Here is a 25,777-nt window from a genome sequence, read left to right as displayed (position 1 = left end):
GCATTAGTTGATGAACACAATAAGGCCTAACAGTGTGGAGCTATCTCCAAGTTCTTGGTTTGATGGCAACAACTTTGGAAGTAGTGCCGAGGGCGAGAGCACACATGCGCCCACTTCAGCACTCGCTGATGTCACTTTGGAACCCGCAGTCTCAAGACTATTTGATTTGGCTCCAGTTACCGATGGGAGTCTGCTCTCACCTCAAGCGGTGGTCGTAGGAGACTCATCTGAGCAGGGGGGTGTCCCTGGCCTCCCCGAAACGACTGGTTCTTACAATGGACGTGAGTCTTCGGGGCTGAGGAGCTCACTGTCAGGAACTCACAGCTCAGGGACATTGTACGGAGGAAGAGGCCCTCTGGAACATTAATCGCCTGGAAGACCAGGCAGTGAAGCTGGTGTGCTTGCAATTCAGCCTCAGACTCCAGAGTCAAGCAGTCCAAATAATGTCGGATAACACAATGACAGTAGCCTACATCAACCACCAGGGAGGAACCAAGAGGCAGCAGGTGTCTCAGGAGATAGACCTCCTTATGGAATGTGCGGAAATTTATCTACAAACGATATCAGCCTCACACATCGCAGGAAAAGTCAACGTCAGAGCAGTTTTCTAAGCAGGGAGAGTCTGGATCCAGGAGAGTGGGTATTGTCGGCCAAAGACTTTCAACTGATAGTAGATCACTGGGGCTTCCCATCCATCAACTTGCTGGCTGCATCTCACAATGTGAAGGTTCCCCGATTCTTCAGTCGGAGAAGAGATCTGTGGTCCCTGGGGATTGACGATCTCGTTCAGACCTGGTCGGAAGAAGAGTAGCTACACGCCTTCCCTCCATGGCCCCTGCTGGACAGGATCATTCGCAGAATCAAGCACCACAGGGATTAGTCCTACTAGTAGCTCCAGATTGACCCAGGTGTCCATGGTATGTGGATATGCGGAGACTCCTGGTGGAGAACTCCCTATGCCTCCTACCGCACAGGGACCTGCTACAGCAGGGATCGGTCCTTCACGAGGATCCAACTCGATTCTGTCTAACAGTTTTGCCCTTGAGAGGGCTCACATGATGAAACGAGGATATTTTGCAGAGGTAATTACGACCTTACTCCATGCTCGGAAGTTCTCTATGTCCCTAGCGAATGTGTGGGTCTGGAGAGTATTTGAGGCCTGGTGCAAGGAACGCAGTTGTCCACCCTTGGGTGGTCAAAATCCCACTTATTCTGGAATTTTTGCAGGACGGCTTGAATAAAGGTTTGGCCCTTAACTCCTTAAAGTTGCACGTAGTGGCTCTCTCCTGGTTTCAGGGGTGAGGTGAATGGAACCTCCCTGACAGTTCATCCAAACGTGGCCTGTTTTCTGAAAGGGGTGAAGCACCTTCGGCCACCCCTAAGGTGGCCGGTTTACTTGGGAATCTTAATTTAGTATTGCAAGTTTTTGCAGGGCCCGCCTTTTGGCCACTACGCTGTCTTTCATTGCATTTATTAACCTTGAAAATGGTGTTCCCTGTACGTACCTGGATCAGTCCAGACTGCTGGGTTTTGCCTCCCTTCCAGCAGATGGAAACAGAGAAAAGCTTTGAGGGCACCCCCTCTTAACCTGGTGTGCCACCTGAAGCTCCTCAGTATTTCTCTGCCTCCAGCAGATAGAAGTGGTGCAAAACCTGTGGTTCTGAACCTTTTTTCAGGGGTTCACCAATACAAAAAAAAATAAAGTTAAGATCCTAGCATAAGGCTATCAAGGTAGGCCAGAAAAGCTTAGCGGTCCACCAAGGGAGTTGGCAGGTCCTAGGGGGCCTATCCTCCCTGGTTGTAGGCATCAGGCAGCTCGGGTTGGTGATCCAGCTAGCGCCCTTATAGTAGCACCGAGGGTGATAGCCAGTGGTCTGTCTCCCTTCTCTCCCCATGCGGGGATCCGGTGCCACCTTGCCCTCCTTGCCAGAGCTCTTACTTAAAAAAAACCAACCTTAATTAGTTTTACAATCGGCAGGGCTGAGTGGCGGCAGCAGGTACCAGTGTGACGTGCCTTCGGGGGTTGAGCCGTGTTGAGAGGCAGTACTGCGGTTATTGCTCCTGGTTCCTGCTTCATTTTGGGCTGGGGGATGGTGGCGCTGACCGCGCACACTCCTGTGACAACAGCCATGCCACGTGGTGTCAGATCTGAGGCATGCGGGGAGCCGACTTTGTGGCTCTCCCATATGGGCCTCTCTGCACGCTGCCTCCCTGGCAGGGAGGGCTCTTCTAGCATGGCGGCAGGTCTGGCAGCCAGATCCCGTGGTGTGGGTAGAAGGGCTACCGGGAGGGAAAGCGAGGCTGATCCGTTCCCGTTGAGCATGGGAACGATGGCCATTTTGAATTTTTTTTCGGCTGCTGTGAAGACATTGGGTGGGGGAGGAGATCTTTCCCCCCTGCTATTGCCGGCAGATGTGAGTCCTGGGGGATCCTCAGGACTCCTTTATTCTACCCACACCACGGGATCTGGCTGCGATTATTGAGCTCCCCGAGGATTATCCTGTTTCCCCGGAGGAGGATTTAAGGGGGCTGCCTGGTTTTTCAGCCGAATTTGTTCTCCTTATGCACCAGGCCTATTTGGCTAGCCAGGCTAGCCGTTCGGGTCTGGAGCGTTCGCAACCCCTCCGAAGATCTTGCTTTGGCAGAGCCCAGGATAGGGCAGGGCTTGGGTGAGGACCCTCTCTTGACTTCTTTGCCTTTTGTGAGTGCAGACCTGAGAGAGGAGCTGGAGAAAGCGGTGCCATTGGATGAGCCTAAGGTTGTTCGCCTCTTTCAGAGGGACAAACTCAATCCCCTTTATACTGTATGTCCTGGTGGAACTGGGAATTGCAGCCCCTCCGAATGACCCCAACCTGGACACAGTGGACCCTGTCCTGGTGGGATTGCGGGGCCCGGCTAAGACCTTTCCTTTTCATCAGATGGTCCAGCAGCTGATGGTCCAGGAGTGGGACACTCCAGAAGTGGGCTTTTGCATGGGTAGGGCTATGGACAAGCTCTACCTGTTGCCGGAGGAAACCCTGGAGCTATTGAAAGTCCCGAAGGTGGATGCTTTGGTGTCCTCGGTCACCAAGAGAACCATTATTCCAGTGGCCAGGGTAGCAGCCCTCCAGGACAGAAAGCTTGAGGTTCACCTTAAGCAAATTTTTGAGGTCTCAGCTCTGGGAATCCAAGCGGCTATCTACAGTAGCCTCATGCTCAGAGCGGGCCTGAGATGGGTGCAGCAACTACTGAGTACCAGGGACCTTCCTCCTCAGGAGTCGGCCCAGGTGGAGCCTTATATGACCTCCTTTGGACCTCCTCTAGAACTATGGTGTCAGCTATTTCCGCCAGAAGACTTTTATAGTTGTGCAATTGGTTGGCTGATGTTTCCTCCAAGGTGCAGCTTAGTGCACTGCCCTTCAAAGGAAAGCTCCTCTTTGTGAGGACTTGGAACAACTAATCAAGTCTCTGAGTGACAAGAAGGTGCACAAATTGCCGGAAGATAAGCCAAAAGGCCCTAGAGGGTTTCTCCCACCTGTTCTTGTTTTCAGAGTCAGCGGCGTTTTCGCCAAAAGAGAGCATGTGGTGCAGGCCAGTGGCAAACCTTGGGGAGGTCTCAACCCTGGTCTCAGTCCTTTTGGGGACGGCGAGCAGGACGAGATGGACCCGGCCAGGAATCCTTAGCTACTAAATCCTCTCAATGAGATGCAGCTGACCCGTTCCTCTGTGCCGGTCATTGGGGGACAGCTGCCCTTTTCTTTGAGGAATGGGTCAAGATAACGTCAGACCAGTGGGTATTAAGTATTATCACTCACGGCAACACTTTAGAATTTGCTCGGCCTCTCCAAGTCCTCTTTCTGATCTCTCCGTGTGGCTTGCCGGCGAAACGGCAAATAGTCCATCAGACCATCCATAGGCTGGTATCCCTGGGGGCCATTGTGCCCGTTCCTCCAGAGGAATGGGGCATGAGATGTTATTCCATTTACTATGGTACCAAAGAAGGAAGGATCCTTCCGTCCAATTCTGGATCTGAAGAAGGTGAACAAGTCTCTCAAGGTACCGCATTTCTGGATGGAGACCCTGCACTCGGTCATTGTGGCAGTGCGCAAGGAGGAGTTCTTGGCTTCTCTTGATCTGACGGAAGCATATCTGCACATAGGTACTTACAGGGATCATCAGCGATTTCTCCGGTTCATGTCCCTTGGCAAGCATTTCCAGTTTTGCGCTCTTCCATTCGGTCTGGTGACAGCTCCACGTACTTTCACCAAAGTGATGGTGGTGGTGGCAGCAGCCCTTTGCAGGAAAGGGATTATAGTTCACCCGTACCTGGACGACTGGCTCATTTGGGTGAAATCTGAAGCTCTCTGCAAACAGGCAGTAGACATGATCTTGCATCGCTTGCAATCCCTTAGGTGGGTCTTCAACCAGGCCAAGAGTTACTTGCATTCTTCTCAGGTCTTGGACTTCCTGGGAGCTTGGTTCAACACCCGAGTGGGCAAGGTCTTCCTTCCGGATCAGAGGGCCACCAAGCTGCATTTGCAAGTTCAACACCTTCTGGCGGTATCAGTACCCACAGTCTGGGATTATTTGCAGGTCCTGGGCTCCATGGCGTCAACTCTGGAGTTGGCTCCATGGGCCTTTGCTCATATGAGACCCTTACAGAGAGCGATGTTGTCCCATTGGGATCCAATGTCAGAGGAGTTCCAAGTTCCCTAACCATTCCTGGAGTCCGCCAAGGCCAGCCTTGGCTGGTGGTTGGTGCAAGACCACTTGAGGCGAGGGGTGGATCTTGAGGTGCCTCAGTGGGTGATAGTGACGACGGGCACCAGTCTCACCAGCTGGGAAGCAGTATGCCAATCTCACTCGGTCCAGGGCCGATGGTCACAGGAGGAGGCGTTGTAGTCTATCAATTGGCTTGAGACGAGAGTGGTGAGATTGGCTTTGCAGAGTTTTCTCCCACTCTTGACCAACCGGGCGGTTGTTTTCCCTAGATAAGCACAGGGATGCGGAGGAACACCACCTCCTCAGTCATTTGAATGTCGGTAGACTTTTGGTGCGATATCTGGAAGTTTCAGAACGGATCCGAAAGAAGGACCGCCTATTTGTCCTTCATGGTGGAAGGAAGCAGGGCGAACCAGCTTTGTGGGTTACCATAGCTCGCTGGATTAAGGAGGTGGTCACGGGAGCCTATGTTGGAGGCAGGAAAGCCATTAACTTCCTAGGTTAAAGCTCATTCCACCAGGGCTCAGGCAGTCTCATGGGCGGAATTTAGACTGCAGTCCCCTGTAGATATCTGCTGAGCAGCGACGTGGTCCTCCTTGCACACCTTTTCCAGGTTCTATCGCCTGGATGTACAGGCCCGAGACGCCATAACGTTTGCAAGGGCGGTATTAACCGGCTTGTGGGCAACCTCCTGCCCCGATCGGGAGTATCTTTTGTACATCCCATTGGTCCTAAGTCCATCTGGCTACACTCTAGAAAATGGAGAAATTACTTACCTGATAATTTTGTTTTCTTTAGTGTAGACAGATGGATTCAGCATCCCATCCCTGGTTGCCCAAGAACAGTGCCAAGGATTCATCCGTGGAGTGGATATCGATTCCAAGAGATTACGGGTAAGCCGTCATTCAGTCCCTAGATCAGGGCATCTATAATCTTATTGGGATTCAGTGTTTATATTTGGTTGAGTACATTTATGGTTATCCGCTTTTATTCAAGTTTTTTCGATAGTATGTCCACAGTGGCTTTTGAAGAGAATATTGAAGGGCTGAGGTCGCTGCAAGGGTGACTTAGGGTGACATATTTATTTATTTATTTATTTATTTATTTAAGAGTTTTTATATACCGTCATTAAGTTATTTACCATCATAACGGTTTACAATAGTGCACCAATATCCAAGTGAATATGGATCATAATTTACATAGGTGGTGCCAGTACTATTCGGTAACAAACAATATGGACTAATATAATTTACTATAAGGATTTTGCATATGAAGAAAATCAGTTGGGGGATTGTCTGTTTTATAGCGATGTATCCTGTGGTTTGACTACAGTTAAAATTAGTGGTGAGCTAATTTCCAGTAGTAACTGGATTTTGTGAGCTTGTTGCTACATGTCATCTTTGAAACCTGACTCCGTGTCCATCTGCTGGCAGGGGAGATATAACCCATTGGTCCTGAGTCCATCTGTCTACACTAAGGAAAACAAAGTTATCAGGAGAGTAATTTCAACATTAGTGAATCAGGCCCTTAAGCAGATAAGTGATGTTTTAAGACTTATCCAGCTAAATAGAGGATTTGTTGCTACTTATCTGGATAAATCAGAACTTGTCTGGATAAGTGCTGCTACTTAGTCGGATAACTTGGAACTTATCCAGCTAAATACATCAAAGCTGCTACAAAGCTGGATAAGTGAGAATTTAGTCAGATAAGTGTGCACAACTGGTATACCCGCTGTATTGTTATATCTAATGTTAAAGTGACTCACAAGTAGATTTAACATGAATAAATTAGATGCATTTACTACCTCTTAAGTCAGCTTTTACACACATAAATTGGGAGATTTTCTATCATGTGGGTGCAGTGAAATTACCAGTTTTACCAATTAGTGTACCCGTTTGCCCAGTCCATCTGTAGGTCAACAAAACCCTCCTGGCTCTTCGGCCTGAAATCTCATTTCACCCAGAACTCCCACCCAGTCAGTATATTTCACGATCACTTCCTCCAGATACTGAGCAGGAGTAAATATATGCAAACAAGTGGCCAAATCTACATGTGTCAATGCTTAAAAAATAGCAACTTACTCGTGTAAATGTTGGCCCCTCCTCAGAATGCTCTTGGCCCAGATTTACTTGTGGACCCTGATTGATGCGTGTATGTTCGGTTTTCTAAAATAGCATACACTCACGTAAATGCTATTTTACACGCGTAACTGCTAAATTTTTACACGGTGCAGCTTTTGAAAATTCGCCTTTATGAGTATCATATAATAGATAGATTCCTGCATCAGTGCTATCAACCAAACGCCACGCCATCAGGAGAGGTGGGGCTGCTGCAAGCCAGGTTTTCTAAATCTTGCCCTCAGAGCCCTCTGCTGCTTTCTGTTCTGGAAGAAAACTAGGCGCTTACATTTAAGTTTCAATCTATGTACTTTATGCTCTCATGTGAGATAACGTAAAGTATGCATATACTCTTTGGCTGCACAACCGCCTGATCTTCAAGCCACAGATCTGTGAGCAGTTTTGATGTTTGAAGATCAGGTTGGTCTGTGTAGGCTGAAAAGTGCCCTGTACTTCTGTCACTTAGATGGCTTATTGAAAACCTATCCCTAAATGTTACGTTTTTGTCAAATGAGGCAACAGAATTACAAAAGTACGCATGAGATCAAAATTGTGGGGACGGCCCCAAAAATTTTCATTTGGACATAGGTGTTGGGACAGAATGAACGGCTATGAGAGACACTTGGATGAAGGCCAGACCACGTATAAACGTGCCCCATGAGAAACACAGAAGTGGTCCTTACCCACACAGCTCTCGCCGTCGGGTCTGCGCTGCATTCCTGGTGGACAGATGCACATGAAGGTCCCGATGAGGTTCTTACACATCATTCCCCGCGATTCACAGTCGTGCAGACCTTCCGTGCACTCGTCCAGATCTGCAGACGGTCACAAGCAGCAAATTCACGGACAACCCTTCAGATCACGAGTACCCTTCGCTACGTTGACCCCTTTACCTCCCCACGGCATCACCATTTCAGATTCCCAGTCCCCACTGCATGCAGACCCCCAGATCCAAAACATATTCCATCTCTCTCGGCCTCCAGGCCCACCCGTGTCACATTGCACCCAGCCTCCAGACCCACAGCCCATCATTCCAAGCTCCCTGACCCACAAGCACCAAATCAACGTGAACCCAACTGCACCCAGACTCATCTAGGCACAACCCATCACTACCAACTCTTCTACTGCAAATTCCATCACAGACTCCCACCTATCCCCATCCACTGCTCCCAGGCCTGCAGAAGACTGAGGCCAATATTCAAAATATCTAGGTAGTACCTAACTTTAAGAGTTAGGCGCCTAGATCTTCCTAAAAGAATATTTACCCCTGCTGAGTCCCTAAATTTAGGTTCTTATTTTTACTAGATTCCTAAAATTTGGGTGGGATCAGGTCTGAGGAATAAAGTCAGGGGCTAAGCACTGCTTTCCAGTGCGGGGTGCCTATTTTAGATGCCTAAACTTTCGGGAATCAATAGATGTCTTAAAGTTAGGCACCTATTTTCAGCCCGGATCTTAGGCACCTACATTGAGGCATTTAGCCATCTTTAAATATCAGCCTCTCAGCTCCTACCTTTGCACATCCGTCTGTCTTCCCTGAGTGTGTATCCAGAGGGACAGGTACATTCATAGAATCCAAATGTATTGATGCAGCGGAAAGCACAGAGCAGGGGGTTGAGGGAACATTCATTGATGTCTGCAAAGAGAGGAACGGCGTGACCTTTGGGTATGAGCTCACTCAAAGTACAGCACTTCATGAGGCCAATATTCAGCAGGCTGCTTAGGGGACAAATTATCTGGCCAAAGTTAGCTCAGCACGGGAAGCATAAACCACGGGCATCTTACGCCGCCAGCACAGCTCCTGTCCGAAGCTGCAATGGAAGGGCCGGGAGCGAGGAACTACCGAACCTCACTCCTGCTAGGGGTTTTTGCAAGTGTCAGGGGGGAGATGGGACCCAGAGCAATTGTATCATGTAGGGGTGGATGTGGGGGGAGGAGGGGTGCATGGCCCGGCAAGGCCATCAATGCAGTTTGGTAGGAGGGGTTATTTCAAAGTGCTACTCACCCGGATATCTTTTGAAGATATCTGGATACGTAGCAAGTTGTCTGCCCAGGCAAGGCTGGATAACTTTAGACCTCGTCTGAAGCAGGCCTAAGGTTATCTGGCTAACTTAGCTGAGGCAGAGACACCCTGGGGGGGGGTCTCCACCAGATGTCCCGAGTCCCCAGCCCTGGGTATATAGAGCTGCAGAGGGACAAGACCATTCATTACAGCACCTCCCCCAGAGTTTGTCTGGAACTGGATGTCCCTGAGGCACGAGGCGGGGGCTAAGTCTATGTGAGGGGAGGGCAGACGCAGTTTGCTTTCAGAAGGGAAGGCTGTGTATCTCTGAGTTAGGCCCCCAGCTGACATAGGAGCAGAGAGGCACAGGCCGTGCCAGTTCCTGTTACAAGGCTGGAAGGAAGGGGGCTATTTTAAGAAGCTTTTTTTCTGGTTTTCTCCATTCCTGGCAGGCAGAATCCCCAGCTCAGGGTGGTCAGGAGGGACTGGACAACCTTTTCAACCTGCATAAGAGGAGAATGCAGCCTCCAGGGGGAGAAGAGATCCTGATTCAAGTTTTTGCAAGTTTGTTTTTTCCCACTTTTGGGAAAGGGGGAATTTTTCTGCCCCCTGTTTTTGCCCTGAACTGGAGACTTTTAGTGACCGTTTCCCGTACAGGTCTTTCCTTCAGGGAGGGCCATCATCTACTGAATCTGTCGAAGAGAAACATCAAGAGAGCAAAAAAAATCTCTGGAGACATCCCACAGAGTTTCTACCCCTGGGACACGGGACACTGCCAGGTGAGGTTTGGGATTCGACGTGGAGCCCATGTACTATGGGAAGGGTCCGGTCAAAATTAGGATACCCCAGCCACCGTGGGACCCTTGTCTTTCACTGCCATGTAGGACAAGTCAGTTCCTAGCCTCTGCCTGCAGGGAGACATTCACAGGACGAGAGAGCATTCAAATCCCGATTAATGTGAATCTGGGGGCACGAAGCAACTGGACACTGTGAGCCCAAAACTGAGAGCTGCCCGTTGACTTACTCAGCTAAGTTACAAGGGATATTCAGCGGCATGGCCAGGGGCGGATTCCGGGTAAAGATCGGCCCAGGGATTCGCCGCCCAGGCCGGCCCAGGAGATACCCCGTGGTCTGCCGAGTGCGGCTCTGTCACGGCCGCGCTCGGCAGACCACGTGACCGGAGCGACTGGCCCACCGGGGGGATGCCCGATCCCCGGATAGGCCAATCCGCCCCTGGGCATGGCTAAGCCGCTGACTATCTCCATACAAGGCGCTACGTAGTCGGATAAGTTAACATCCAGCTAAGTTAAACCTGCCCATTGGCAGGATTATCTTTCCTGCATAAGTTATCTGGCTAAAGCTATATATTGCGACTTAGCTGAATAAGTTATCTGACTAAGCAGTGCCACCCACTATCAGGCCTGCTAACGGCTAACTGACTTGTCCGGCAATCTAGTGGCTGCTGATATTCAGAGGCCCGCCAGATACCCAGAGAAATCCCACTTATCTCGCAACTGAGCTCTGAATGTGCTTTCAATATCGGGCCCCTTATGTTATGCATCTATTTTGATTCTTTGAAGAGGAATTCCAGTAAACTTTAATTTGAACGCCCATCCAGTGAGTCCCGCCTGGTTTGTAAGTGTGCCTGTCCCAAAGAGCTATGGTAACAACCTCACAAGGGAACGTCCTTACTGCCAAGGTGGTCAGCCTTCACCCCCACAGAAAGGACCCACACTTTGGGGGTCGAAGAGAGGGGAGTGCGAACTATGAAGTCAACCCCTGATAAATTCTTTTGTGTGCCCTTGGAAACAGTGGCAATCCAGAGAAAAGGATTACATTAGATAATATTTCAAAAACAACTAAATTAGCCAGATAATTAAACACCCCTGGTACGTCTCTTTTTTATGCACCTATAATTTAGCAGGATAAGTGACTGAATATTGCAAAACTTGCCATTTAGATAGATAACTTGCAAATGATCAGTCTAAATGGCTTTGAATATTGATTTTCGTATGTTTAAGCCCCTGCCCCATCTTCTTCAAGATACTGTGAGGCAGCTTGTGTGAGGGAAGTTTGCATTGTTACTGCCCATGCTGTACCTCTTCAGTGCTGGGGCAGTGTGTGTGTGTGTGTGTGTGTGTGTGTGTGTGTGATGAAGCTTACACTGCTGCTGCTGCTGCCCCTATTATACCTATTCTGTCACAGGCACTGTGTATATTTGTGGGGGAAGCTTGCACTGCTGCTGCCCATTTTGTAGTGGGGCAGTGTTTGTGTGCGAATGTGTGTACATATGCATGTGTGTGACAGAAGCTACCTGTTCTGTAGTGGGTGTGTGAAGTATGCACTGCTGCTGCCCATGCTATGCCTGTTGTATGTGTGAAGCTTGTCTCTTCCTGCCTCTGCTGTGCCTGTCCTATGATGTGGCAGGGTGTGTGTGTGTGTATGTGTAGATTGCACTGCTGCTGCCCGTGCTACACCTGTTGTGTATGTGAAGCTTGTTTCTTGCTGCCTGTGCTGTGCCTGTCCTGTGATGTGGTAGGGTGTACGTGAGGGAAGATTGCACTGATGCTGCCCGTGCTACACCTGTTGTGTGTGTGAAGCTTGTACTGTTGCTGCCTGTGCTGTGCCTGTCCTGTGATGTGGTAAGGTATACGTGAGGGAAGATTGCACTGATGCTGCCCGTGCTACACCTGTTGTGTGTGTGAAGCTTGTACTGTTGCTGCCTGTGCTGTGCCTGTCCTGTGATGTGGTAAGGTATACGTGAGGGAAGATTGCACTGATGCTGCCCGTGCTACACCTGTTGTGTGTGTGAAGCTTGTACTGTTGCTGCCTGTGCTGTGCCTGTCCTGTGGTAAGGTATACGTGAGGGAAGATTGCACTGATGCTGCCCGTGCTACACCTGTTGTGTGTGTGAAGCTTGTACTGTTGCTGCCTATGCTGTGCCTGTCCTGTGATGTGGTAAGGTATACGTGAGGGAAGATTGCACTGATGCTGCCCGTGCTACACCTGTTGTGTGTGTGAAGCTTGTACTGTTGCTGCCTGTGCTGTGCCTGTCCTGTGATGTGGTAAGGTATACGTGAGGGAAGATTGCACTGATGCTGCCCGTGCTACACCTGTTGTGTGTGTGAAGCTTGTACTGTTGCTGCCTGTGCTGTGCCTGTCCTGTGATGTGGTAAGGTATACGTGAGGGAAGATTGCACTGATGCTGCCCGTGCTACACCTGTTGTGTGTGTGAAGCTTGTACTGTTGCTGCCTGTGCTGTGCCTGTCCTGTGATGTGGTAAGGTATACGTGAGGGAAGATTGCACTGATGCTGCCCGTGCTACACCTGTTGTGTGTGTGAAGCTTATACTGTTGCTGCCTGTCCTGTGATGTGGCAGGGTGTACGTGAGGGAAGCTTGCACTGCTGCTGCCCAGTCTATACCTGTTGTATGTGTGAAGCTGTACCGTTGCTGCCTGTGCTGTGCCTGTCCTGTGATGTGGCAGGGTGTGTGTGTGAGGGAAACTTGCACTGCTGCTGCCCGTGCTATACCTGTTGTGTGTGTGAAGCTTGTCTCTTGCTGCCTGGGCTGTGCCTGTCCTGTGATGTGGCAGGGTGTGTGTGTATGTGTGTGTGTGTGTGGGTGTGTGTAAGGGAAGCTTGCACTGCTGCTGCCCGTGCTATACCTGTTGTGTGTGTGAAGCTTGTACTGTTGCTGCCTGTGATGTGGCAGGGTGTGTGTGTGTGTGTGAAGGTTGCACTGCTGCTGCCCGTGCTATACCAGTTGTGTTTATGTGTGTGTGAAGCTTGTACTGTTGCTGCCTGGGATGTGGCAGGGTGTGTGTGAGGGAAGCTTGCACTGCTGCCGCCCGTGCTATACCTGTTGTGTTTGTGTGTGTGTGTGAAGGTTGCACTGCTGCCAGTGCTATGCTCCCTCTATGGACAGGCAGTCTGCGGTCCTGTCTACTGTCACTGGTTCTAATCTCTCTATCTGTTTATTTATTCATCCCATTCTCAGGCTTGATTTCATGCCTTCCTGTTACACAGCACAAGGCGGGTTACAGAATCAAACTAAAAACACAGAAAATAAGCATTAATCCTGTGTTTATCGATCCTCCCTCTTTCTACACTTTCCACAAAACTGATGATAAAATTATACATCACAATAAAAAAGCAACCCTTCCTCGCCCACCGTTTAAACAAAAGTCCCCACCTTTCCCCTAAATATTTGCAAAATGAGCCAACCAATCAAACATCAGAATAAAACAACTCTGCCTCCTTTCCCCATGTACATCACAATAAAAAAAAAACCTGTCTACCCCCCCTCCACCTCACCCCCCTAATATTTCATCACAAAATGCTCAGGATAACAACTTGAGATGGAGCGAGAGAGGTGCTGGAGCTTTTACCTTCACAGGTCATCATTGGCCCCGGCTCAAAGCCTTCGTCGCAGGCGCACTCGAAGCCGCCCACTACGTTGGCGCAGGTGCCGTTGCCACACGGGTTCCCGATGGAGCACTCGTCGGTGTCTGCCAAAGGGGAAGGAGAGAGGATACAACAGCGTGAGCTTTGAATTATAGGGATGTGCCCAGAGAGCCCCAGCCGTGCCTGGCAGCCGGCAAGGGGGGCAGAGGCACAGGGGAGCATCCAGGAGGAATCCCCACAGCCAAGATAAGTACTTCCAGACAGCCAATTTACAGGTCCAATCGCTTCTGAAAATTGCCCTTCTAAGTAGGGATGTGCATCGGGTGCCCGATCGTTTGTGCTTCCGGGATCGTGTGATCGTTTTTTTTGTTTTTTTTTTTTTAGTAAAAAATTGTTTTTCGGGGTAGCGCGCACTAACAAAAATAACAAAAATTAACAAAAATAAAAGTTTTTTTTCTTAGTGCGCGCGCGCTACCCCGAAAAAACGATTTTCACGAAAATTCGGGGGGAAAAGTGTTCGTTTCTTGTTTTACCTGATATATAACGAATTAAGAAATATCGTACGATATTTCTATTCATTATAAAAACGATTCACATCCCTAATTCTAAGCATAAGAGCTTCCCTTGATATGCATCCTAAATGCTTAATAAAATACCTTTCCTTGTAGGCACATCAATGTTTCTGCATTTCTTACCTGGACATTTTTTCTACATAAAATCTTCTATTCTTGCTCTGTCCAGCACAAGTCTGGAGCTGCCATGATTCTCTGCCTGTTCCTGCCCCACGTATCAAGGGTCCTGGCCACACCCTCCTTGCTTAGCCAATAGGAGCTCATCTTCCATCGTGCAGCAGGAGAGGCGGGGCTAAAGTAGGGCAGCCATATTTAAACTGGGGCCACAAAAATGCTTTTAAACAGGCTTTTCTCCCAATTCCGAGAAATGAAGATGTGGCAGCATTGACTGGATTATTCAGAAAGGGGATAAGAAATCATAGTACACATCATCAGGGCCATTGTAAGAGCATCTGGGGCATCAAGCAGAGGTTGGGAGGAGGAGCACAACACAACCCTTTTCAATCAGTCTATGAGTCTGCAAATATGCGAGTCCAAAAGGAAAGCAGAGTTTCTTACCTGTAACAGGTGTTCTCCTAGGACAGCAGGATGTTAGTCCTCACACATGGGTGACATCATCAGATGGAGCCCGGAAGGGAGAACATTTGTCAAAGTTTCTGGAACTTTGAGTGAGCATGCCCAGCATGCCCTATTCCATGCATCCACGCAGGGTCCCTCTTCAATCTCATAACATAGAATAACGATAAAAATTAAACACAAAAAAAGGAGAAACCCAACTACGTGGGGTAGCAGGCGGGTTTCATGAGGACTAACCTCCTGCTGTCCTAGGAGAACACATGTTACAGGTAAGCAACTCTGCATTCTCCTAGGACAAGCAGGATGATAGTCCTCACACATGGTACTCCCTAGCTACAGGCTGCTCCCCAACACAAAAGAGGACCAATGAGCACCAAGCAGCTGCCAATGGGCACAACAACCACAGTGCTGTTGGTAATAGAGGGGGAGACAGTTTGAACCCAAACAATGGGTCCTAGGCAGGGAGAGTTGGGTTCTATTTATTTATTTATTTGCTTTTATATACCGACATTCGATCGAGATATCACATCGGTTTACATATAACTCGGTGAATAGGGCAGAGACTGCCTTATTTTACATGAAACAATTAACATGGTAACTTGCCTTGTTTTACATTGTAACATTTAACATGGTAACTTGTCTAGCAACGAAGGAGATGAGTATAGATTATAACAAATTAAAATATATAGGATGGTAGTAAATCACAGTAACATTTATAATGTCATATGAATATGGGTTTACATAGTAATGAGGTAATTTGAGGGTTTAAATCAAAAACATTTTACATTGGTGGTGGTGTTCTATATCTCAAAGAGATTCCAAAGGACAGACTGGCTGATGAACCTACTGTCACATTGGCCATCCCTATCCAGACAGTAGTGAGATGCGAATGTGTGGAGAGAACTCCATGTCTTAGCCTTGCATAGCTTCTTCACGGGAACTGCTTGTAAGTGGGCCACCAATGTTGCCATGACTCTGACAGAATGAACCTTGACATGACCCCCAAGATATAGTCCCGCCTGGGCATAACAGAAGGAGATGCAGTCTGCTAGCCAATTGGATAGTGTCTGTTTGGCAACGGAAACTCCCAATTTATTCCTATCAAAGGAAATGAAAAGCTGGGTGGACTGTCTATGGGCTTCTGTCCATTCCAGATAGAAGGCTAAGGCTCTCTTGCAATCCAAACTGTGTAGGGCTTGTTCACCTTGGTGCAAATGGAGCCTGGGAAAGTATGTTGGCAGGATGATTGACTGGTTAAGATGGAAATCCATCACCACTTGAGGCAGGATCTTAGGGTGTGTATGCAAGACTATCCTGTCATGATAAAACTTAGTATAAGGTGGACAAGTCACTAAGGCCTGGAGCTCGCTGACCCTGCACGCTGAAGTCACCACCACAAAAAATATGACCTTGGGTGGGAAGCAAGAAGGCAGCATGACCGGAGACGCTGAAGGCTGCTCCCCATATCTTTGTTTTCTTAACTTTGTTTCCTTTACCATATGGCGCCTAAATGCAAAAGAAAGGTTAGGGTTTTTCCCCTTGAAACTCTATACCTTGAGGGGCATCAGTTAGTTACCTCCTTCGCATCTCCTACCCCTGAAGTTTCGGGTGGTATGGTCCTGAGAGCACCAGTGGAGGAGTGTTGGTCTCTTTGGGGGGAGAAGCTTCCCTCAGCCCCCGTGCTCAAGCCTTCCTGCCAGCACCCAGACATGACTCTACCTCATCGATCACAGTGGCACAGAGTGATTACCTTTTTGCAACACAGATGAGGGCTGTCGAGCAGTTGGCGTCTGTTTTGTCATCATTGGAGGGGCCATCTTTGTCTCCCCATTGGCTGTTTCCTCTTCGGGCATCTCTATCTTGGATTCAAGAGTAGAGCAGATTTCTCCAGTTCTCGATTCAGGTTTCCTTGCTTTACCAACTTCAGGTGAGTCTCGGAAATCCACCATGAAGCCAGCAGAGGTAACGCTGGACTCAGTATGGGAGCTGATGTCTTGTTTTGGTCAGGACTTGACTTTAGTTACTCAGAAGTTGGATTCTTTCACTTCCAAATTGGATGTACTGGTCTCTCTACATGATTTGAAGATATGTGAGCATGACAATAACATTTTCTCTTTCCAGCAGGATTTGGATAAAGTGGTTGCAATTCAAGCTAATTTGGTACAAGAATGTGGAATGCTTTCCAGAAGGGTTGAATTCTTAGAAGATTCATCCAGGTGTCTGAATCTACGTTTCCTGAATTTTCCCAAAATTATGGGGGAACTTCCCATTATGAATTTAAAGAGATATATTTTGGATGTCTTGAAATTGCCAGTCGATGTTTTACCATCTATTAATAAGGCTGGTTTTTTTACCTATATCTTCACGCTCTAACCTGTCTTCTTTCAATGTATCTCAATTTCTTACAACATCTGGAAATGAAATTATTGAGCATGCTACGTTGCTGTTTCCTTTGTACAGATGTTGATTTAAGTAAGGTTATGTCTCTATTTTCATAATCTTAATTCTGATTTTCATGGCCAGAAGGTTCGTATTTTTCCAGATTCATCTAGAATTACTCAGGAACAGAGAAGACAGTTTCTTGTGCTTAGACAGGAGGTGCTAGCTTTAGGTGCTTTCTTTATGCTACATTACCCATGTATGTGTCACTTAAATTTCATTCTATAATTATATCTTCTCTCCTGAGCAGCTCAGATCGTTTATTGATGCAAGGAAGAACTTAACATCATCTCTGGTTCCCACAGTACAACAGCTGGCTTGATTTGATATATATACTGCTATGGTCCTTTCATATACACTGTTTCTTTTTTTATGCTCCTCTGTTTCTTTGCTTCCCTCTTATTTCCTTTGTTAAAAATAGTTTACTAACCCTTAGAAGACCTATCGGGGTTTCTAGAAACCTCACAAGAGGAACAGATAGAGTCAAGAGGTGTCTTGTTTGTTTCATTTGTAACATCTAGTGATAGAGATAATGTCCTGAGGAGTTTCCTAAGGAATAGAGAGAAATTGTACTTGGGAGAAAAAATATGGGTGTACCCAGATGTAGTTAGATCAACGCAGATGCGTAGGAAAAAATTTCTGAGTTTATGTTCTAGAGCGCGTGCTCTTGGAGCACAAATCCTGATCAAGTTTCCTTGTAAATGTGTTATGACGTTTGAGAATGAGCGTTATTGTTTTTTTTGAACCGGAGAACTTAGAAAAATTCCTGATCTCCAAAGAAATAACAGCTTGAATTCTGTTAGTTTCAGGTAATATAAATTAGTTCGACCACTTCCTAGTATGATTAATAATTGTTATTGATATGTTATGCTCCTAAATTATTTAATTGGATCTCTCTGATTTCATGGTAATAATAAGGTAGTAGCATAAGAGAAAGTTTTGATAAATGTTATTATTTTATTTGTAAGTAATGGTATGTATGCTATACCTTATGGTAAGGAATTGAATCCTTATTTGTAATGCTTTAAAAAACTAATAAAGAGTAAATTAAAAAAAAAATGGTTTACTAACAATAAGAATTTTTCTATGCATGATTTCTTATACTGTTTTCTTTTTGTATTTGGTCTTCTCCATTTCATTTTCTTTCACAAGGTAATAAATATATGCTTTGTGTACATAAATGCTTAATAAATAGGAAAAAAAAAGACCTTCCAGGTCAGGTACTTCAGGTCGCAGGAGTGTAGCAGCTCAAAAGGAGCTTTCATCAGCTGAGCTAAGATGACGTTGAGATCCCAAGACACAGTGGGAGGCCTTAGGGGAGGCTTCAGTTGAAGCAGGCCCTGCATAAAGCGTACACCTATTGGCTGTACAGAGATGGGCGTATAGTCTACACCTTGGTGCTATGCACCAATTGCACTGAAATGAAATTTAACGGAGTTGGTTTTCAAGCCAATCTCCGATAGGTGTAGAAGGTAGAATAGAAGATTTTATGTAGGAAAAATGTCCAGGTAAGAATGCAGTTTTTGTGTGGGGCAGGAGAACTGATCTAGGGCTTTCTGCTCGCACCACACAGAGATCCTCCTTCACGTCAGTCCATAGGACTCTCTAGTGGAAGGCTTTCTGGAAGCCACCAGGACCCAAGACACACCTTCAGAAAGATCGAGCAGCTGCAGGATTAACCTCTCAACATCCAGGCTGTGAGTGACACGGCCTGGAGGTTGGGATGCCGCAGTCTGCCCTGGTCTTGCGTTATGAGATCTAGGGATGTCCCCAGACTGATCAGTTTCCAGATGGAAAACTCCCGAAGAAGTGGAAACCAAATCTGTCCTGGCCAATGAGGGGCTATGAGGTCATAGTCCCTTGGTCCTCGCAAAGCTTCAAGAGAATCTTTGTGACTAGAGAAATCAGAGGATACGCATATAGAAGACCCTGTCCCAATGTCGTGCAAAGGCATTCGAGGCTAGTTTGTTATCTGACCTGTACAGGAAGCAGAACTGAGCCACCTTTCTGTTGCAGGGGGACGTGAACAAGTCCACATCTGGGCTTCCCCAGAGATGGAAGATCTGGTTTGCTACTGGTCCAGAGATGACTCGTGGGGTCTGAAGGCATGACTCAGTCTGTCCGCTATCATATTCTCCGTTCCAGCCAGATACATAGCCCTGAGTACCATCCCTTGGGACAGGGCCCAGAACTAGATCTGGACTGCTTCCAGGCATAGGAGGTACAACCCTGCGCCTCCCTGCTTCTTGACATACCACATAGCAACTTGGTTGTCTGTTTGTATCAGGTCAATTTTGCTGGACAGCCAATCTCTGAAAGCCCATAGCACATACTTGATCGCCCGGAGCTCAGGAAGTTGATTTGACACCATGCTTCTTGGGTGGAGCATAAGCCCTGGGTGTGGAGCCCCTCTACATGAGCTCCCCACCCCAAGGTGACTGCATCCATGGCTAGGACAATTTTGTAGGGGGATTTTGGAAATATATTCTCCATTTCAAATTTGAGAGAGCCCGCCACCAGGACAGAGTGTCCTGGAGAGGTGGGGTGACTTGAATGCGAGCCCGGAGGCTCTGCGTGGCTTGTTGCTACTGCGACCTCAGGGTCCACCGGGCTCTGCGTATGTGTAAGAGTGCCAAGGGAGTAACATGGATGGTTGCGGCCATGTGGCCCAATATCCTCAACATATGCCGAGCTGAAACCTGCTGGCTCTGCAGAAACACTGCTGCAATGGATGCCAAGGTGACTGCCCTGGACCACAGCAGGAAGGCTTTTGCCTGAGCCATGTCTAGCAGGGCTCCTATAAATCCAATCGAGGTGACAGGCTGAAATGGGACTTTGGGTAGTAATGACAAACCCTAGTGACTCCAACACCCGAATGGTCAAGCACAAAGACCGATCGGCCCCTACTTGAAAGGTGCTCTTGACCAGCCAATCATACAAGTACAAGAAAACATGCACTTCCCATCTGCGGAGGTGCGCCCCCACCATGGTCAGATATTTTGTGAAGGCACATGGGGCCAACGCTAGCCCGAATGGCTACACTCTGTACTGGAAATGCTGTTTCCCACCAGAAATCTGAGATACTTCCTGTGACCCGGGAAGATCTCGATGTGAGTGCATGCGTCCTTTAAATCGAGGGAGCAGAGCCAGTCCCCTTTTTGCAGGAGGGGAATCAGGGTGCCCAGGGAAACCATCTTGAGCTTTTCTTTTTTGAGAAATCTGTTCAAGGTCCTTGGGTCTAGGATGGGACGGAGTCCCCCTGTTCTCTTTGGAATCAGGAAGTACTGGGAGTAGAATCCCTGCTTTCTTTGCCCTGGTGGGACAGCTTGAATGCTCTGGCCATTAAAATGGTGGAGAGCTCCCAAAGTAGTACCTCTTGATGCACTATTGATCCCCAAAACAGGCATGGGGGCAATTTGGCAGGACACGCAATAGGTTTAATTGGTACCCTTGATGGACGATGGACAAGACCCAATGGTCCCAGGTTATACTGAGCCACCGATCTGCAAAGAACCGTAGCCTGCCCCCTCCAGGGGGGGGGGGGGTTCCAGAGTCTCGAATACAGGTGGCCTACTCCTGATGATCCAGTCAAAACCTTGTTCCAGGATTTGGCTGGGAAGCCGGTTGGGGCTTGGGAGCTCTCTCTTCCCTGGGATTGCCCCATGAGCTCACCCTCTGCAAATGGAAATGAGGGGCCAGAGGATAGTATTTCCTCTGGTGGTAGAAAGACTTCCTCTGACCTTGCCTCATGGACCCCCTGGCAGAGGAGGACAGGTCTGAAATGCAGGAGGAGAGCTGTTGGAGAGTCTCATGGTGATCCCGCAATTTATTTTTTAGACATTTTATATACCGTCATTCCATGTGTAGATCACAATGGTTTACAAAGTGATAGTTATAATTCAACAAAGTGACATTCATAGTAAAAATTAAACAGGTAATGATTGGTTACAGGGGTAATAGTCATAGACATGCATTAATTAATTGAGCCATCCCGTCCCTCACCTTATCTCCGAAGAGATTCTCTCCTGTGCACGGCAGGTCAGCAAGTCTTTCCTGTACTTGCGGTCAGAGATCCAAAGCCTGCAGTCATGCCATTCTGCAGGTGCAAATTCCTGCTGCAGAGGCTCTTGCTGCTCTCTCAAAAACATCGGAGGTTGAACGAATCTCGTGTTTTCCACACTCCAGACCCTGACGCACCAGTGATAAGAAGCGGTCTTGCTGCTGTTGAGGCAGTTGCTCGGCTGCCTCTTGCACCAGCTGGTAAGAGGCAATGTGGGCAATGAGCATGGCCCCTTGGAACACTTTCCTCCCAAAAGTGTCCATCACTCTATGATGCTTGCCAAGGCATGGGTGCAAGAGTGCCTGGCCTTCTTGAGAGCGAATTTGACCACTACCAGTTGGTCTGACAACTGACGTTTCTCGACTCTGGTAGCCTGTTGGACGAGGTAAACCCCATCCACCTTCCTGTTGATGGGAAGTAGTATGATGGGCTGCTCCCAGATCCTCAGCAGCAGCTCCTTAAAGATCTCATGCACTGAGACCGCCATGATCTCTTTAGGGGCTTCCACAAACTACAAGATTTCCAGCATCTTATGCCTGGCATCCTCCTCCGCCATTAACTGAAAAGGGTTGGCCTCCGCCATCGCCCGTACAATACCTGCGAAGATCAAATCCTCTGGAGGAGACCTCCTCATCTGGAGGAGATGGATCTGAAGGGAGACCCTCTGAGCCCTCGGAGGATTCCGCAGTGTCGTCCCCCCAGGGTTCATACAGGGCCTCAACCTCACTGTAGTCCACAGGGGATGAGGCCCTGGGTGCTCGACCTTCATCCAGAGGCATAGGCATTGGTAACACCAGTGCCAGCCCTGGCAAAGCTGGATGGGGGGCTGCAGGCCTTGGTGTCTCTAAGGCCTCGATAGAGCTTCCTCCTTGGAGAAACTGTCAACGAGCACTGTATCGGTTGCGGGAAGTATCGGTACCCTGATGGGCATCGATGACTTCCCGGGAACTGGCACCAACTGGGTTGGTAACACACCAAAAAGCTCTTTGAGCTGTTCAAGCAGGGCAAGTGCTGGCACCATTGGTACCGCCGGTTCAATGCCCTGCAACGCCCGCTGCACCGTCACCTGGACCCTGCACTCCAGCTCCTCCTCGAAAGTTGCAGATGCCAAATCTGACTGAGAGGAAGGAAGGGTGGTCAAATCTTCCTCGGATTCCTGAGGTGGATTGGTGACTGGCACCAGGACCAGTGGAGAATATCGCGGACCCCCATCAACGATGAAGAATGGGCACTCCTCTCTGCGGGGGTCGCTTCGGGGGGCATCCCGGCATGCGCCGGCACCTTCTTGAGCCCAGCACCTTACATCAAGTGTAACTGGTGCCGATGCTTCCTTGGCTTCCCTTCGTGCTCGGCCCGGTCTTTCCCTGGTGCCGAGGTCGAAGACGATGAAACTGACGTCCTCGATTTGGAAGAGACCAACAAGGACTGGTCCCCGGTGCCCCTATCCTCCGACGGTGTCAACAGAACCGATGGCTTGGTGTCCATAGGTGTGGCTCCCAGGACCATTGGTGCAAATGCCGTTGATGCTGATGTCAATGCCTTGGACTTCCTCGACCGGAAGAGCTTCTCTGTCTTGTTGAGCTGAGCGAGACGTCCCTTAGGGGTCATCTGAGAGCACATGTGGCAACCCTGGACGTCGTGCGATGCTCCCAGGCACACACCTTGTGAGGGTCTGTGATGGACATGGTCCTCAGACACTGGGGGCATCAACAGAAACTGGACGAGGTCATGACGAATGAAAGAAAAGCAAAAAATCGAGAAACAGTGACAGCGGGTGGTTGATGCCAGCGGGCATCGAGTCACCGCCGCCATGGGGGGGGAACAGAAGCAAAATAAGACTTACCGAACCACTGTAAAATCTGACCGGGGGAACAGAGAGGGATCCGAGTTTGATGAATTCACACGAAAACCCAAAAAGTGTGGTGAAAAATGTTTTCAAAGGCAACTTCTAAAGAAAAGCCACAAGCTCACTTTACTGCAAGGTGAAAGCTCCGCGTAAAAAAAGACTGAAGAGGGACCCCGCGTGGACGTGTGGAATAGGGCATGCTGGGCATGCTCAGTATGCTCAGTCAACGTTCCAGAAACTTTGGCATAACTTTTCCGTGTTGAGCTCCATCCGATGATGTCAATCCTGTGTGAGGACTACCATCCTGCTTGTCCTAGGAGAAAGGGAGTTGCCAAAAACAATCCTTGCCTGGGATGCTGTTTTGTCCAGAGACTGCTCTACATATCACTCAAACGTGACCAAAACTGAGTGGGTAGGAAGCCCTGTGGTGTTGAGGAAGTTCTGTTCAGGATTCTTGAAAGTTAATTTAATGATTGTTCAAGTAAAAGTTTCTTGGATAATCAGTGTCCAAGAACCAAATTCATGACACTCACCAACACAGTTGACGCCAGTAAAATCCAAATTATATCCAAAAGGACATTCGCAGCGGAAAGAGCCATCGGTGTTTATACAGACTCCATTCACACAGATGCCAGGATTCTCTGCACATTCATTCACATCTGGAAAAGGAACAAAGGGTTATGGAGGGGTCTGTGTGAGCTCTAATGTTAGAAGAGAGTCAGAGCACACACAAACTGTGAAGGCTCCCAGTGCTCTCACATAGAGACAGAGAACACAGTAACAGTGGGAGTCTCCTACGTCTCAGAGTAAAGCTGCTTACCTTCTCGGGAGTCACCTGGACCAGGGATAGCCCCATGACCATACGGACATAGCTCCTGGAAGGCAACTGAGAAGAGGGAAAAAATGTTAAATGTTTCAATGTTTCTACCAAGCTTGGCCCACATCATTCCCTCAGCCCTTGAACTCCTGCAGTATCTCCACAATTCCCCTATACACAAGGATCTGCTGCTTACCTACAGGGCCCATTTCCTGACCTCCTTCAGTATCACTGCACCTCCTGTACACATGACAACCCCATCTGACCTGCAGCATCCTCACAAACCCGCCACACATACAAAGTTATTCTCTGCTGTACTAAAGTGTCCTAGCACCCCTGTGCACACAGAGGTCAATAATGGAAAGCCCACTGAGTGGGTAAAATAGCTGGCTACATTTACTCCTGCAATGTTTTATCTTGATATTCCATGGCATCTATCCAGCTAACTCTATCTGCCCAAACTTTGTGCAGGCAGATTTAGGGAAGTTATTTATGCAGATGTAGTTGTCTAACCAAATTTAGCATGGTAGATATGAATATCCCACAAAGCCAGCCATGGAAACGCCCGACCCAGCCCCGTTTTTACCCAGCTAACTGTGTGCGGGTGTGCGGGTACCCAGCTGGGTAAATTGGGGGGGATTTTGAATGGATAAGATTTACCTGACTAAAACACAGTTTAGCAGGGTAAATCTTTTGAATATAAACTTCACAGGAACTTCCAGCTCCTCCACACATTCACTCCAAACCCAAAGGGACCTTCTCTGACCTCCTGCAATGTTTCTGCATTTCCCATAAGTACAGGGACTTGCTCTGACTTCCTACAGTGTCCACACACCTCTCCCATATAGTGTTATCCTGCAGACTTCCACACACCTCTCCCATATAGTGTTATCCTGCAGACTTCCACACACCTCTCCCATATAGTGTTATCCTGCAGACTTCCACACACCTCTCCCATATAGTGTTATCCTGCAGACTTCCATAGCGTCTTTGAATTTCTCATGCATTCGCAGGCCCAGATTTCCAGTTAAGCAGACCAGACATGTCTACGGAGGACGCTGACCTCCACCAACAAAATGTAACCTTGCTAATCAAAAGTGAAGGCATTTCCATGGCGGACAAAAGAAGCTGCTTTTCCAGTGAGGATATTTGGAAGAGAACTCCCCTTCCACTCTTTGGGATCTATGAAAGGAGCAGCTGTAAATCGGGGACATCCTTCTGCAGTGTTCCCACACCTCCCCATACACACAGAAGGGACGATGCAGACAGGTGTGTCCAGTGGATTGCACCTTTTAGCCTGCATCTGCGCACGCCTTTTCTGCGGGCAAAACTTACTCCCGATGTAGGGGAAGGAGTTTTTAAGCGCAGAAAATGCGCGTACCTCGAGGAGACTAACATTTAGCACCCTCACGTGGAAATCCCACGCAAATGTGAGTACTAAGTATTACTTCCCGATGCAGAGAGACTGCATCAGACCAGCACACCTGGGTCAAGGCTGGAGTTAAGTTTTCAGAGCTATAGAAAAAATAATTAATAAAAAGAGAAAAAAATATCTGAGCGAGTAAGTGGCGGCGGCCACCACCGCCACCTAACTGGACAAATACCCACTTATCTGTCTATCTGGCAGCGGTCACTGTTACATAGCTGGACAAGTACTTTATCTAGCTACAAAGTGGTGACCTGTGCCAGATAGATGGATAAGTACTGATTTATCTGGCTATCTGGCAGCTGCTTCCCGCTGCCATATAACTGTGTAAGTTAGTTTTTATATGACTATGTGGCAGAAGCAGAAGAGACAACTCCCCCCTCCTGCATTAAAATGTGCTTTTGACCTGTATCACATGCAGGTTTTACAGTTTTTACACTTTTTAAACTCCTGATGCATTAGCACATCATTGGCTTATAGCATCGGGAGTTAAAATAAAAATTAACCTGAGAGCTAAAAATGTGCACTGGAAACACTCAGATTGTTGTATCGGCCCCAGAGTCTGTAATGGGATTGTCTGGCCTGACAAACTGGTTTAGGATGTATTTTAAAAGCAGGCCTCATTGAATTCCATGTTCTCACTACTGACCCCTGTTTCATGTGACTGTATAACAAGTATGGGAAAGGAGAAAGAAAGGAAAATTGGTTCTTATCTGCTAATTTTCATTCCTGTAGTACTACAGATGAGTCAAGACTCCTGGGTTTTGCCTCCCCACCAGCAGATGGAGACAGAGAAAGTTTTACTGACACTGCTTCTTAA

The 25,777-nt window shown here is 48.1% G+C and overlaps 1 protein-coding gene across 1 annotated transcript in view; it reads right to left on the bottom strand.

Moving 5' to 3' along the window:
- Nucleotides 1–25,777, bottom strand: part of LOC115097632 (fibrillin-2-like) — a 421,199-nt gene that overhangs the window by 40,906 nt on the left and 354,516 nt on the right. Inside the window, 5 exon segments of the mRNA XM_029613571.1 lie at nt 7,502–7,633; nt 8,329–8,451; nt 13,206–13,325; nt 23,248–23,373; nt 23,535–23,600. Of these exon segments, the coding sequence (XP_029469431.1) occupies nt 7,502–7,633; nt 8,329–8,451; nt 13,206–13,325; nt 23,248–23,373; nt 23,535–23,600 (567 nt within the window).

This window comes from Rhinatrema bivittatum, chromosome 8 (assembly GCF_901001135.1).
Source record: "Rhinatrema bivittatum chromosome 8, aRhiBiv1.1, whole genome shotgun sequence".
Lineage (NCBI taxonomy): Eukaryota > Metazoa > Chordata > Amphibia > Gymnophiona > Rhinatrematidae > Rhinatrema > Rhinatrema bivittatum.
The sequence above is the reverse complement of the archived record's forward strand: the minus strand, read 5'-3'. Positions and strand labels throughout refer to the sequence as shown.